The 15620-nt window shown below is 35.0% G+C and overlaps 1 protein-coding gene across 5 annotated transcripts in view; it reads right to left on the bottom strand.

Annotated features, from left to right (window-relative positions):
- Positions 1-15620, bottom strand: part of Phka1 (phosphorylase kinase regulatory subunit alpha 1) — a 174842-nt gene that overhangs the window by 143648 nt on the left and 15574 nt on the right. For all 5 annotated transcript variants that reach the window (XM_063246086.1, XM_063246087.1, XM_003470985.5 and 2 more), the window contains exons 5-6: positions 14693-14775; positions 10512-10592 (exon numbers count right to left, since the gene is read on the bottom strand). In XM_063246086.1, coding sequence (XP_063102156.1) covers positions 10512-10592; positions 14693-14775 — 164 coding nt within the window. The remainder of the gene's footprint in view (positions 1-10511; positions 10593-14692; positions 14776-15620) is intronic.

Below are 15620 nucleotides of genomic sequence, written 5' to 3' on the forward strand. Positions count from 1 at the left end.
ATGCTTGGAAATTAAATAACAACCTTCTGAACAATCAGTGGGTAACAGGTGAAATTAAAGAATTAAGCAATACCTACAATTCAATGAAAATGTGTATTTAACATACTGAATCCTGAGGGAAGCAAAGAAAGTGGTCCTAAATGGAAAATATATAGCAATAAACTGTCATATCAAGAAACGAGAATGAGAAAAAATAAACAATCTAGTGCTACATCTCAAGCTTCTTGAAAAAGAAAAGCAAGTCAAACCCAAAGCTCATAGAAGAGAGGAAACTGTAACGATCAGAGCAGAAATTAATGCAATTGAGACTAAATAAATACAAAGAATGAATGAATCAAAAAGCTGTTTTTTGAGCGAATAAAAAAAACTGATAAACCTCTAGCCAGCCTTATCAAGAAAAAGAAAAAAAAATTCAAATTCACTCAATAAGCACTGAAAAGAGATAAATTACTATAGATACCATGGAAATTCAAAAGATCATGAGTACCTATTTTTAAAATCTCTACTCACATAGGGTGGAAAACACAGAGGAAAGGGACAGATTTCTAGAAACGTATGAGCTATCAAAGCTTAATCAATAAGGTATAACAGTTTTGAATAACCCAATTTCAGCTACTGAAATGGAAAATATGATTAAAAACTTACCAATAAGGAAAAGTCCAGGTCTTGATGGATTCGCAGCTGAATTCTACAAGAAATTTAGAGAAGTTCTAACACCAACACTCCTTAAACACTTCAATGAAATTGAAAGGGAATTAATCCTCCCTAACTCATTCCTGGAGGCAGGTAACACTCTGATACCAAAACTAGAGAAAGACACAACCAAAAAGGATAACTCTAGGCCAATCTCACTAATAAACACTGATGCAAAGATTCTTAGTAAAATACTGGCAAATAGAATGCAGCAATTCATCAAGAAGATTATACATCATGACCAAGTGGGATTCATTCCAGGAATGCAGGGATGGATTAACATACACAAATCAATAAATGTAATATACCACATCAACAGAGCCCAAAAAAAAAGACCACATGATCAGATATGGACAACTATTTAGAAGAAAACAAGGGACCATACGATAGCCAGTGATGATCTCCTGTTGTTTTGCTTTGAAATCTCTGTTACTTACATCATTTTCTTCTGATCTGTTTGTGCTGTTTTGTTATGTTTAGTTTTACTCTTTAAAATAAAAAAAAACATATGATCATCTCAATAGATGCAGAAAAAGATTTTTATAAAGTTCAACACTTGTGCATGATAAAAATTCTATAGAAACTCACAATAGATGGTACCTACCTCATTCTGATAAAGGCCATCTATGACAAACCAACAACCAGCGTTACACTAAATGGACAAAAACTGAAAGCTTTCACTCTAAAATCAGGAACAAGACAAGGATATCTAGTATCACCATTCCTATTCAATGTAGTTCTGGAAATGTTATCCAGAGCAATCAGGCAAGAGAGAGAAATAAAAGGAATAAAGATAGGAAAGGGAGAAGTTAAAGTATCATTATTTGCAGATGACCTGATACTCTATACAGAAGACCCAAAAAAATTCCATTAAAAGATTACCAGAGGTAAGAAGCAAATTCAGCAGTGTAGCTGGATACAAAGTGTTATGGATTAAGACTGGTGGTCAACTTAATGCCAGCTGGATTACATCAGCATGGCACTGAGTGAAGATGCTCCACCTGAGGAAAGTTGCCAGCATAAATAGATGGAGAAGGAGAAAGGCATTAATGCGTTATTGCGTTGAGGTGTTGAGGCATTGTGGGTTCTCCTATGAGTTGATGTTTGAGCCATTGGTTCTCCTGGAGAAGCTTTGGTCCTCACATTGAGCATTGCTTCCTGTGAAAGAAGCAATGAGGGGAAGATGTGTGCTGCTTGGTCTCCGGGATGAACTCGTCATGCTGGCTTCCTGGAAGGTACTTGAACTGAGCTTGTCGTCGTCAGAGCTCGGGGCCTCCATATCGCTGAGGATGGCTATGGTACTTTGCAGGACAGCCCTGGTCTTTTTGTGAGTGTGACTTCCTGGCTCCAACATAGTACCCTCAGTCTACCAGCACAGCTCCTTCACCCCGCTGGCATGGACTTTCTGACTTTATCACTAACCTTTGGGCCTTCCCAACAAGGATCTGTAAAGAGACTGGTGTGAGTCCTTTCTGTGGGCACTGGACCTCCAGTTGGATTCATGGGAGGCATTGTCATGAGCTCTGGGTTTTCATCTGGACTCATGTGGGACATTGCTGTGGGATTTAGGCCCTTGATTAAATATTTTATGTTTTCGGTATTGCAGATACATTTCCTGCATTTTCTTGTATTATCTCCTGGTGATCATTATAAAAATAATGTTATAAACTCCATGTCCTGATTCTAGTTGTTCTCCACACAACCCCTTGACTACAACACAAAGTAAGCACTCAAAAATCAATATAATTCCTGTATACAAACAAAAAACTCACTGAGAATTTATTGAAATATTGGATTTCACAATAGCATCCAAAAATATGAAATACTTAGGAAGCAACCTAACCAAGAATGTAAAAGATCCATATGCTGAAAATCATACTACTCTAAAAAAGGAGATTGAAGAAGATATTAGAAAATGGAATGATATTCCTTGCTCTTGGTTAAGAAGAACCAACATTGCGAAAATGGCCATACTCACAAAACTCTTATACAAATTTAATGCAATCCAAATCAAAATATCATTAACACATCTCACAGATCTAGAGAAAACAGTCCTAAAATTCATTTGGAAACAAAAAAAAACCTAGAACAGGAAAGACAATTCTGGGCAACAAAGGCAAGGCAGGAGGCATCTCAATTCCTGACTTGAAACTATACTACAGACTTCCGGGAGAACATGGCAGACAGATAACAGCAGCTACAGAGGTTCTCTGAAAGACCTGGCTCAGAAGTCAGGAATGGTGCAGACTAAGGAGACATAAGCCGGTGGAGATATGCTCTGCTGACCCAGGAACGAACTGGGCTGAGAGAAACCAACTTGGAATGCAGTCCTGGTGCTAGAACAGGAACAGAAAAGCCTCAGTGTGGAGGCTGGAGCCCGCGCCATTGGAAGCCACGATTTGGGTTTCCCGCCATGCAGCAGCTGCCTCTACATTGGCTCGGCAAGGAGAGAGACGCGCGGAAGCTCTGAGAATGGGAATCTGTGAAGGGAGTCGAAAACAGGACGGGCAGGGAGGCATGCACTGACTTGTGGTGAGGTGAGTGAGAGAAACTGACACTCTACCACAGTTTGACTCCAGCGGAGGACTTTCTGGACCTGGGCAGTCCTGCGGGAGCAGGGCACGATGGCGACTTCAGCCACAAATGCCCCTCTCAGGCGGGATTGGTGAAAAGTGCCTAGCCTACGTGACGCTGCTGGCAGACCCAGTAGGCTGGCCCAACCCATATCCCAGAGCCTGATGGTGGCCTTGAGGGGCGGCCCCGCATAGGCTGCCTGGTCTGGAACTTCCTGGTGCGTTGCGGTGGGCGGGAACACCTAGCCGGCGCAATTCAATCAGACTGTGGCTGACAGGGAAGGAAGCTGGGCCTCCTATATACGCTTGCATATATAAGGAACAAAGAATATGGGGAGAGGCAGCAACAAGAAAGGCTCCTCGGCTCCCAATCCTGAGAAACAGGTAATAGCAGACACCGCACCAATAGACATAAAGCGCCATCTAGAAAGCCTCATAGATCAGTTCAGGAATGAAGTTATCAATGACCTGAAGCTAGAAGTAAGCAGAATAGTTAGAGAAATGCTAAGCACCGCCCAAGAAAAAACAGATGGTGGAATGGAAGAACAGAAAAAGAGGGGAGAATTGTTTGATGGAGAAAATAGAGAAAGCATAGAATACGAGAAGCAGGTTCAAAGGGACTACCAGGAAACTAAAAAGTCTATTGAAAACTGGCATAACAGCTTGAAAGAAACTAAAGACAGACTATCTGAACTGGAGGGCAGATTTGTAATATGGGGGAATGAAATGAAAAACTTCTTAAAAATAACAAAGAAACAAACAGCAATAATACAAAGACAAGAAGATGATAAGAGGATCCATAACTTAAGAATTAAGAACATAAAAGAAGAAGTAGGGACACAATCAAATGAACTACAAAAGCTACTCACAGAAATAATCCAGGAGAATTTTCCTAATTTAGCAAAAGGTAAAGATACTCAGATGTATGAGGCATACAGGACCCCAGCCACCTACAACCCAAATAGAGCAACACCCAGGCATATAATAATAAAAATTCCAGAAATTCAATACAAGAACAGAATATTAAAAGCTGTCAGAGACAAGAAACAGACCACTTACAAGGGAACACCCATCAGAATTACAGCAGATTTCTCTGCACAAACCATCAAATCACGAAGAGCATGGGGGGAAATAATTCAAGCTTTGAAAGATAATAATCTCCAGCCAAGATTGAGATATCCTGCACAGCTGTCCCTGGAAATTGATGGAAAAACAAGGTGCTTCCAGGATAAAGAGGAACTGGGGGAATTTGCAACCACCAATTCAACTCTACAGAGAGTATTGCAGGATATTCTTAAAAAAGAAAAATACAAAGAATCCAGAAATAGTGGCGGGGAGGCCACAATGAATGGAGCAGAGAACAAAATGAAGAAGACAAACTGACAGCTAATGACAGAAAAAGAGCTCAACAGAAATGAGGCAGAGAAGATTGGATGATAGGAACAGCTATTTTGGAGAAAATGATGTCTTAATAGGTAATACTGGTTTAGTATCATCTTGTTTTGAAGTCTCATCAAGCTTTTGTCCTTCTGTCTCCATTGGTCTAAACAGATTGTATCTTATTGGATTTTATTATGCACGATAGTATAAGCAAAAACTTTTAAAGACAAGGAGATTATACAGAAATCATTGTTCATTTTCTGTTAGTCGATTCTATATACCCTGTAATGCTGTCATTCTCTTAAATGGTTTTACATTGTTTCAATATATTTAATGCTACAGTATACGAAGTTGTACTCAAGGATTTCAAGGAAAGAGACAATATGGTAACTACTTTTATGTCAGGATTATCTTGTGGTGAAACACTATTCTGCTTAACTGGTTATGTTTTGATCTGCGCTGTTTGGCTGTTATGCCCTCTTTTATCTCAATCTCCACTCCATTATTTACTTTTTTATTTTTATCCTTTTAATTAAGGGAAAAATAAATAAAAATAACAGGATATATTATAGTAACCCACTTTGACTTTCCATTATCTTGATTTAAAGCCCTGTACTACTCTCACCATCTTGTTTTTGACTGATGTCCCCCTATTCTGTTTTGCTGGATAGTACCAGGTTTGAAAGTTTAGGCAACAGCTGTGAAGATAGTGAGATTCATTATAACGCCCATTCTTGTTGACTTTTATCTACTTTTGAAGGCCTGCAATGTCTCCAATGTTTTGGTTTTGTCGGTTTTGTTCTTTACTGTTTTGTTCAATTTTATTATAACTGATGATATAGGCAATTCTATTGGAGATAGCGGGAGGCATTATGGTAACCATTGTTGATCACCTTGTATTATGTTTTTACATTATCTATTATGTCCACCCTTTTGATTTGATCGACTCTGTTCTGTTATGTCACATTTGGTTTTACTCTCTTCCAAAAAAGTAATAAGAATCGTGGGAGCAATAAAACCCAAAATGTGTAATAATCATTGTACAAAAGACAGGAAAAGAAAGTGCTCTAAATGATATAACTGCATGTATATTTAAGTGTATAAGAGAGAAAATGATATCACTGAGTTTTATTGGATCACTGAAGAGAACTGTTTGCAGTATCATTGTTGGAATGTCCACTTTACAAGCTTTAATTTTGTGACTTGAACAATTATTTCTAAGATGACAATATGTAATCCATTAACTAGTGATTTCCTACTTTTTATTTTTTCTGTAAATCTGTATAACTTGTACCCTTTCTCTGTTTTTTTTCTCCTTAAATAAAATTTAAAAAAAGAAACTATACTACAAAGCCACAGTGATAAAATCAGCATGATACTGGCAAAGAAATAGACCCGAGGATCAGTGAAACAGATTACAAGATGCAACCACAAGTACAAAGACACTCAGCCATCTTATATTTGACCAAGGGGATAAACATATTCACTGGAAGGATAGCCTCTTTAATAAATGGTGTTGGAAAATTGGCTTTCCACTTGCCAAAGACTGAAATTAGATCCATGTCTATCACCATGCACTAAAATAAAGTCAAAATGGATCAAAGATCTAAATAGTAAAACAGAAACACTAAATGTATTGTGAAGACAAGTTAGGTAGAAATCTTGGAGACATAGGAGTAGGCAGAGAATTCATAAATAAAACACAAACTGCACAGGAAATACTTCAAAGAATCAACAACTGGGATCTCATATTAGTAAAAGGTTTTTGCACTTCAAAAGAAATCACCAACAAAGTGCACAGAAAATTCACAGAATGGGAAAGAATTTTAACCAGCAATCCCTCAGACAAAGGACTTATATCCAGAACATATAAAAAACTGAAAAACATTAAGCTCCACAAATTCAAAGAGCCTCTCTAAAAATGGGCATCTGACATTTCTTAGATGAAGATTTACAAATGGCAAATAAATACATGAAGAAATGTTCACCATCACTGGTCATTCAAGAAATGAAAATTAGAAAAGCATAAAAATCTCATGTCACTCCAGAAAGAATGGCTACCATCAAGAAATCAACTGATAACAAATGTTGGCGAGGCTGTCGGGAAAAAGCAACACATCTCCACTGTTGGTGGGAGTGTAGACTGGTGCAGCCACTTTGAAAATCAGTGTGGAGATTCCTCAAAAAACTAGGATTGGAAGTTCCATTTAATCCAGCTATTCCCTTCCTGGGTATTTTTCCCAGAAAACTGAAAATGTCACATCACAGTGATATATATGCACCCATGTTTATAGTAGCACAATTTGTAAAAAGCTAAATCTTGGAAGCAACCAAGATGCCTATCAACTGCAGAGTGGATTAAAAAGTTGTGGTCCTTTTATACAATGGAATATTACTCAGCTATAAAAAGGATGATCTTGAGGCTTTTCTAGGTAAATGAAACAACTGGAGACTATCCTCATAAGTGAAATAAATCAGATTCGTATTTGTAAGTATCACATTGTCTTTCTCATGTAAAAAATAATAAAAATTGAAGGAGTAATAAGATCCAAATTTATAATAGATATTATAATAATGAAAGGGAAGTAAAGTGCTCTAATGGTTATAACTGTAAGTATGTATATTTAAGTGTGTAAGATAGATAACCATACTACTAAGTTTTTGTTGAATTATTGAACAGAATGGTTTGCAATGTAATTGTTTGATTGTCCACTTTCTATGGTTTGATTTTGTAACTTAAACAACTATTTCTAAGATAATAATATGTAATTTATTAACTAGTGATTTCTTAGTGTTGTTATTTTTTCTTGAAATTTTGTATTATTTCTACCCTTTTTTCTGTTTTGATTTTTTTCTCTAACTAAAAAAAATAAAGAAGGGAAAATCAAGCAAATTTATAGCAGAGAATCCTAGGAAAAATCACCTTAATGAAGTGATCTAAGATAATTTTACAATAATGAGACACATTAACATCACATACTTCCTGATAATAAAGAATGCAGCATGATTTCTGTGACATGTAACTTGAATCAAATCATGAGGAAATTCACACAAAATCAAGTTGAGGGGCACTTATAAAGTAATTAGCTTGGCTCTGGGTAGTAAAATATAAAGAGAGGTTGAGAATGTAGCTCAATAGACCACATGCTTAGTATGTGTGAGGCCCTGGGTTTGATCCCCAGAGCCAAACCAAACAAAGTCTGGCCTGTGTGCTGCAGAAATGTCAAGGTAATGAAAGACAAGAATAGACTAAAGTATTGCTACTGGTTTAGCAATCCTAAAGAGATATAACTAAATGTAACATGCTATCCTAGACTGACTCCTGCATCACAGGATTTTTTTTATTTTTGACAAAAATGACAGTTAGAAAAATTTAAATGGGACCTGTAAATCAGGTAGTAGTGATGTCAGTGTTCATTTCCTGATTTTGAATATTGTACCATAGTTATGGAAACAACTTTAATGCAATTCATAGTGAAGTATTTAGAAATAGTTTTGCATTGAGTCTGTAATGTATTCCAAAGTAGTTCAGAAAATGTGTGTGTATGTGTGCATGTATGTAAACAGTGAGAGAGAAAGATAAACTAAATGTTAGTAAGTGGAGAACTCAGATAAAGTGTACATGGACATTTTTTGTAACATTCTTGCAATTTTTCTCCCTCTGAAATGATTTTAAAATAAAAAAATCTTCAATGTTTAAAAATTTTAGATCAAGTATCCAAGTATATTGATAATACCCAGCGTTAGTAAAGTTTGAAGAAAACAGTATATAAGGTATTATAATGACATGTATCTATCATATATGGTTGGAGGAAATGTAGACTGATGGGAAAAGTTTGGGAGGGAAATTTTAAAATGTATATCCCTTAGCATAGTAGTTACACTTTTGGAAATCTATCCTACAAGGTTGTACAAGTTACAGGATATATGTTCAAATATTCCCATTAAAACATTATTTGGAATAGTAAAGTAATAGAGAATTCCACCAATAGAACAATTATTAAATATTATATAGCAACTGGAAAGAATGAACAAGATTCATCCATATGAAAAGACAAGGAGGAAGTTTTGTTAAGTTGCTCAGTGACATGAGACCTTTTAAATTAGTACATGTTTGTACTACATAATGATTACATTTATTATGGGGAGCTGGTACATGTACATAGCACATCTTAATTCTTTTTTGTCCCCTTTCCCTACCATCACTCCCTGTTCCCTTCAGTTCTTGTTCCCCTTCTCACTTGTAAAAGCTCTACTTTCATTTTTTAATTCAATTCTATCTTTTCAAAATCTCTTTTTCTTTTCTTCCCCTTCCACTCCCTTCATCTCTTGTTTCCCTCCTCATTTGAAAAAGATCTCCCTACTCATATATCTTTTATTTTGTTCTTTATTTATATTTTGCTTTGCATATAAGAGAAACCAAGTTTGTGTCATTTATTTCACTTATAGCTATGAGATGCATCAATTTACTTACAAATGCCTCAAATTTATCCTTCTTTATGGCAGATTGGTAGTCTAATATATATATGAATACCACATTTTGTTTATCTGCTTGTCTGCTGATAGGCACATAGGCTTTTTCTAAGAGTTAGCTATCATAAACTGTTTTGCTATATACATGAATATGCATGTAACACTCTAATATTATGATGTCTTTAACATTTTTGGGAAGATATCTAGAAGGGGAATAGCTGGGTCAAATGGAATTTCTAGTTTTAGTTTTTTGAGCAATCTCCGTATTGATTTCTAGATTAATTATACTCGTTTATATTCCCACCAACAATTTTCCTCTCCAGCATTTGTTGTTACTTGATTCTTAATGACAGTCATTGTTTCTAGGGTAAAAGGATATCTTAATGTTGTTTTAATTCCATTTTGATCAATGATCAATGATGTTGCATGTTGTTAAATTAAAAGCAATCAGGCTATACAGAAATGGGTATTAGTAGGATCTAACTTAAAAAAAAAAAACGGCAACTATACCACTTTGGTGATTTAAGATGCATTAAAAAGAAAAAGTTTACCCAGGGGATAAATATATTGTAAGTTCAAAGTTCCATATTTATTTATTTATTTATTTATTCAACTGTATTAATTATATCATTGAAATTATTGTCTATGATCTTATTTTTGTTTTACCTGTCACAGCCTGACAATGTTTTTTGTTAAATTATTATTTTATGATTGTTTCTGTTTTGCTTTGTATTTCTAACATATTTTATTCTGTATTAACTGAAACTATACTCCAGACCATACTTTTTTTTTTTTTACTGGTACCAGGGATCGAACTCACAACCACGCGCTTGCAAGGCAGCCCCTCAGACCAGACTTTTTAATTACAGATTGTCTTTTAAAAGTCTATCATGACACTCTTTGTTCCTTTACTTCATGTAATACTTTTTGCTTTGAATTCAACGTCATCACACATTCACATAGTCGTCCTCATTCTTTTTGGTTTGTCAAACTTCACCTATGGTATCCTTTTGGTTTTAGTCTTTCTGCATCATTTTGTTATATGGGTTAAATATACTGAATTTCTTTTATTCTTTCAAAAATCAGTCTTTATCTTTTAGGAAAATGGTTAAATTATGCATGGTTATCATAATAGGTATGTTTAATCTTATTCCTTTTCTTTGACTTTGTACATTCTTGCTGTTTCCAGGGAAGGTACAAACTGGTAAGATAGAAAGACAGGAGTAAGCCTAAAGGTGACAATGATGATGATATTGGGGACAGAGGAGAGCAAAGGGGTTGGAAGAGTCAGTGATGGTTCCTTGATATCAAGCTTTTTCAATAGCTCTAGGGAAGCACAAAGAACTCTGTTTTGTTTTTACAATGGTAGAGATAATGATAAAGGAAACTTACCTTTGCCATTCCAACTGAACTGGCGTTTAATTCTGATATCCCTTGGTTGGTCTTGTCTCCACGTTCCCATATCCCGAAGTCCTGAGATAAAATAACCAACATAGCATTAGCAATTCACAGCTACCAAACACTCACCTGATGCACTATCCTTGAATAACAAACACTAGTATTAGCTAATTTGCCAAAACTGTGTATGCAAACAATACATATTAAGGTGCAGCCAATGAGTTTGGCTATTTGGGCCTCCAAAAAGTTGGAAGACGTCTCCACATTTAGCTAGGAGGGCTAAGAACTATAATTTAGTTCATCTAGAAATATGATTCTCAAAATTTTTAGTACAGGACAAAACTAGGAAATAGAAACCAAACATCAGCACCATATTTTAATTTTTATTCTATTTTTATTATCTGTTGGTACTGACAATATAACAAGGACTAACCTATGCATTTTACATATCTTCTTTAATTCTCACATTTTATAGATAACAAAATTGAAGTATAAAGATGGGTCAAGTGACACACACAAAGTCATATAGCTAACAAGTGACAGAACCAGGATTTAAGTCCAAGTAATTCCACTCCAAAAGCCTATTCTTAGTCACAGCTCTATACAGCACCTCTATGCTATACAGATAGTTCTTAAAACTACCTTCAAAACTTTTTTACTTAGAAATAACTTTAGATTTCTAAAGAAGTTGAAAACAATAACAGTGAGTTCCCATATACCTTTCACTCAGCTTTCTCAAATGTTAGCATCTAACATCACCATAGTATGATTGTCAAAGCTGAGAAATTAATACTAATACAATACTACCGAACTATAGACTTTGTTTAGGTTTTATTAGCTTTTTACTAACAACTTTTCTAGGATCCTTATTACATTTGTTATGTCTCCTTAGTTTTTTCTAACTGATTAGAAATCAGTGATGGTTCTTCACATCTTGTCTTTCATAACTTTGACACCTTTGAATATTAATAACTATGAAACTTGTAGATTTATCATAATTTGGGTTTACTTTAAACTCATGATAAGACTGAGGCTATAGATTTTGTGCAAGAATCCATATTACAGATATAGGCTGTGTACCTTTCAAAGCATCATTTTGGGGCATATAAGATGCTGATGTCTTACTGCTGATGGTGTTAACTTTCTTCTAGCACTTTGTTAAGGCACTGTACTGTGTTTCTCCATTCTGCTGTTACTATTTTTCCATTTGTAATTAATAAATATCTCTAGAAACACACTTTAAGACTATGTATATATTTTGCTTCTCCTCAAATATACACCTACTAATTCAGCATCCATTGGGAGTTCTTGCTGACAACAATTATTAGAGTGGTGTTTTAATAGTGGGTTTCTAGTTTGTTCATTATTTGTGTATTGATTATTTACAATTCTTCTCTAAGTAAGGTCTATTCCTTTGCCCTCATTTAATTATTCAGTTATTTATTCTTAGGAAAACCTAAATATCCATAAACCTATACCAAAATAAATTGGCTTATAATAAAATACTTCATTAAAATATATTGAAAATGCTCCCACTATTTTCTTACCAAATTCTTTAATTGTTCAGCTTTGGTCATGGAGTGTCTTTTTCAGTTTGGTCCTGTGCCTTTTTATTTTACTTAAGAATTTCTGACAAACCCTATTCTTTTTTCCACACTTCTTTGCTGTTTGGCACTAGAAGACGCTTCAGTCTCATATTTTTCTTACCCCAGCCTTAGAATCAATCACTTCTAAAGGAAACTTGGCTAATTTTATTAGAAAATGATAGATACATGACCTGAGCATGGGATATGTAAGTTGTCACTGTGGTGTCTTTGCTCCTAAACATTCATTCAGCAGAACTTGGGAAGAGACATATGAACACATGCATATGTATATGCACACAAATGCACACACATACCCTTCCCCACATCTACATTTATTTATGCATCTACCTTTAATTCCTTTCATGTCAAATTTCTGAGTTAAAGTGACATTTCAAGAAGGTAAGCCCTATTTAACCCATGGCTGGCTTCATCTGTTCCTGGACCCAGATCCATCTGTGTAGCAAAAATTAGAGTGTAAGAAGGAATAAATATAATTAATTTTACCACTGAAACCCTTGGTTGTACCCTGGACCATATCAGGCCTGTGTATCATGAGGGAAAGTAATCAGTTAACAAATAATGATTGCTTCCATCAAAAATATCTATGTTGACTTGTGCTTCAGGCAAATATGAAGTAATGGTTCTGTATTTACCCTCCCACTAGAAACAAGTAGAAAATACTAAACTATTTGTGACACAGTGGTTTTTAATATGAAGAACATCATATAATGAAAGAGTGACCTCTGAAAGGAATAACACAGAGGATGAGTCCTTGATTGTCCCACATTGCTGTTTGTAGGATTCCAGGACACAGTATAAAGAAGGAAAATCCAAGGAAATGTATTAGTGGCAAAGAGAGAATGATATGCACAGATAACCCCAAAATCTGAAGACAGTCATTCTCAAATATTTAGCAGCATAATGGCCAGTGCAATTACTTGAGGTTAAGAAAAGCACCAGACCAAAGAATCAGGGAAAACCTGAGCAACTATTTTGAAGATAACAATATGTACTATAACAACCTTTGTTAAATTCCTATCATATTGTTTTGAAGTCCTGTATCACTATTGTCTTGTTATTGTTATTGTCATTGGGCTTTTTTTGTTTTTCACTGTTTGTTCTTTTGATTGTTTTTAAATTTTTCTGTGTTCTTTCTTTTTAAAATAATAATAAAAAAAGAATTAGAGGAACAACTATCTGATTGTCACATGGAAGAAATGGTTAGGAAGAAATGGTGCCCTTTCCAACTAACCAGATTTTGGTACTAAGGTACTAAGTAATGGGAAAGTACTAAGTAGTGGGGATACTAAGTAGTAGGAAGTAATTTGTCTTATACTAAACATGACCCTTGATGCAAAAATACATGTAAAAACAATAAAAGGTCAGTCCCAGAACAAAATTTCAGAATATTTTTCAGTATACAAAAATATCCAAAATACAACAAACTGTTGGAGATGAAAAGTGTACCTGGTGGGGTTGAATGACAAGTTAGTTGCTATAAGTGAAAAGATTAGGGAAACTGAAAGCACAGCAATGGAAACTACCCAAAATTAAAAAAGAGAGAAAAAGGAATTTAAAAATTAAAAGTACATCCAGGAGCTCTGGGGACAACATCATGCATATGTAATTAGAGTCCTTGAAAGCAACATAAAAATATATGAAGAAAAATTGCTGAAAACTTTTGATAAACACAATATATTCACACATCCATGGAGCTAAATGATCCTTAAGCACAAAAAAGAGAACTAAACCAAAGAATATCATAACATAAATGCTTAATATGAATAGAGGAAATTCTTAAAAGCAGCCCAAGGAAAAGGCACATGATGTAAAGAAGAAGGAAAGTAAGCGTAACAAAAAAATTTTCATCATAAAAAATTCAGATAGAGCTAGGCATGGTGGTGCACAACTATAATTCCAGCACTTGGAAAGCTGAAGCAGGAGGATTGTAGAGCTTGAGGCCAGCATGGGATATCTAGTGAGTCCAAGGCCAGCCAAACTTTAGATTACTGAGACTTCCAAAAAAAGAAAAAAAGAAACAAAAAGAAAGGAACAATGCAAGCAAAAAGACAAAAGCACTATTTTTAAAATGCTAAAAGTACAAAACAGCTGCCAGCAAAATTTCTATGCCTAGTAATAATATCATTCAAAAGTGAAGGTGGAATAAAGGCTTATAAAAGTTGAAACACCGTATCACCACTAGATTTAAGAAAAGTAAAGGAAATTCTTTAGGAAGAAGGAAATGACTGACATCAGCTTGAAATACGAATCTATGCAAAGGAATAAAGATTAACAGAAATTATAAATACATTCATTTTAATTAAATATTTTTAAAGAACTAATAAAATTTAATGTGTATTGGCTGGAGGTGTAGCTCAGTGGCTGAATGCTTGCCTAGCATGTGTGAAGCCTTGGATTCCACTTCCAGCACAGGAAAAAAGAAATGTGTTGGCCATAAAGGAGAAAGGTGGTTAGTAAAAAAACGGGAACTTAGCTAAGGGGCAATGTCTCCAACACAGTCCAAGAGACAGACAGACAGACAGACAAACAGAGACACAAAGACAGAAAGCCTCCAAAATGAGTACTTACAGCAGTTTTATATGCAGCTTCAATGTAAAACACAAGGTTCTGTATGAAATTGACTTCATCTAGGCTGTGGATAATGTGGAGTCCTGAAGAAAAAGTAAAAAATAACTGGTCAATTACAAATTTAATACATAGCCATAATGAGGAAGTGTTTATTACTTCCAAGCAATCTGACTCTTGCTTATGGACAATGGAAGGTGTCTTGATTTCTATCCATAAAAATGACACCACAAATCAGCCCTAAATGTCCAACTAAGTGAGACAAGCATACTTTAACATGAAAGCAATTAAATTATAGATTCCACAGAAAGTCTCAGATTCCTGGTCTCATAGATAACAAATTTATAATGTACCTTAATATATAAACCTGGACAACTGAAAAGACAAAGAATAATATTTCAGAAAAGAGGCCGGATGTAGCACATAATGCCTCTCACCACTGCACTTGAAGGCTGAGGTAGAAGGATCACTGTTTGAGGCCAGTCTGGACTACATAGTGAATGCAAGGCTAGCCTGAACTACATGCAAGAGCTTGTCATAAAACAAAACAAAACAGAATCAGAACAATTCTAAATGCTAAGCAAGAAATAAAGTAAATAAAAATTGCTTTCAAGAACATAAAACCATATTTTAAATAAAGATGAAGGTACTTTAATATAAGCTATATAAAGACAATTATGGCTTACATATGGAGTGTTTTGTATGACTTACGCATTTAATTTTTGCAACAACCCTAAGAGGTTGGTTATTTCTATTTTCTTCATTAGGCTTAGTGAGGGTAAATATTTGCCTAAGGTCATGTAACAAATAGTGGAACTCAACTGACTGTAGATTTGTTTCAATTCAGAGACTGATTTCCTAACAATGATGCCTCTTACAATGTATGATAAGATCCATTTTTGTTCAATGTCTCTCCTCTTTCTCTCTCATC

The sequence above is a fragment of the Cavia porcellus genome, unplaced genomic scaffold (genome assembly GCF_034190915.1).
Source record: "Cavia porcellus strain 051 isolate PalLab524CR breed Dunkin Hartley unplaced genomic scaffold, mCavPor4.1 scaffold_3, whole genome shotgun sequence".
Lineage (NCBI taxonomy): Eukaryota > Metazoa > Chordata > Mammalia > Rodentia > Caviidae > Cavia > Cavia porcellus.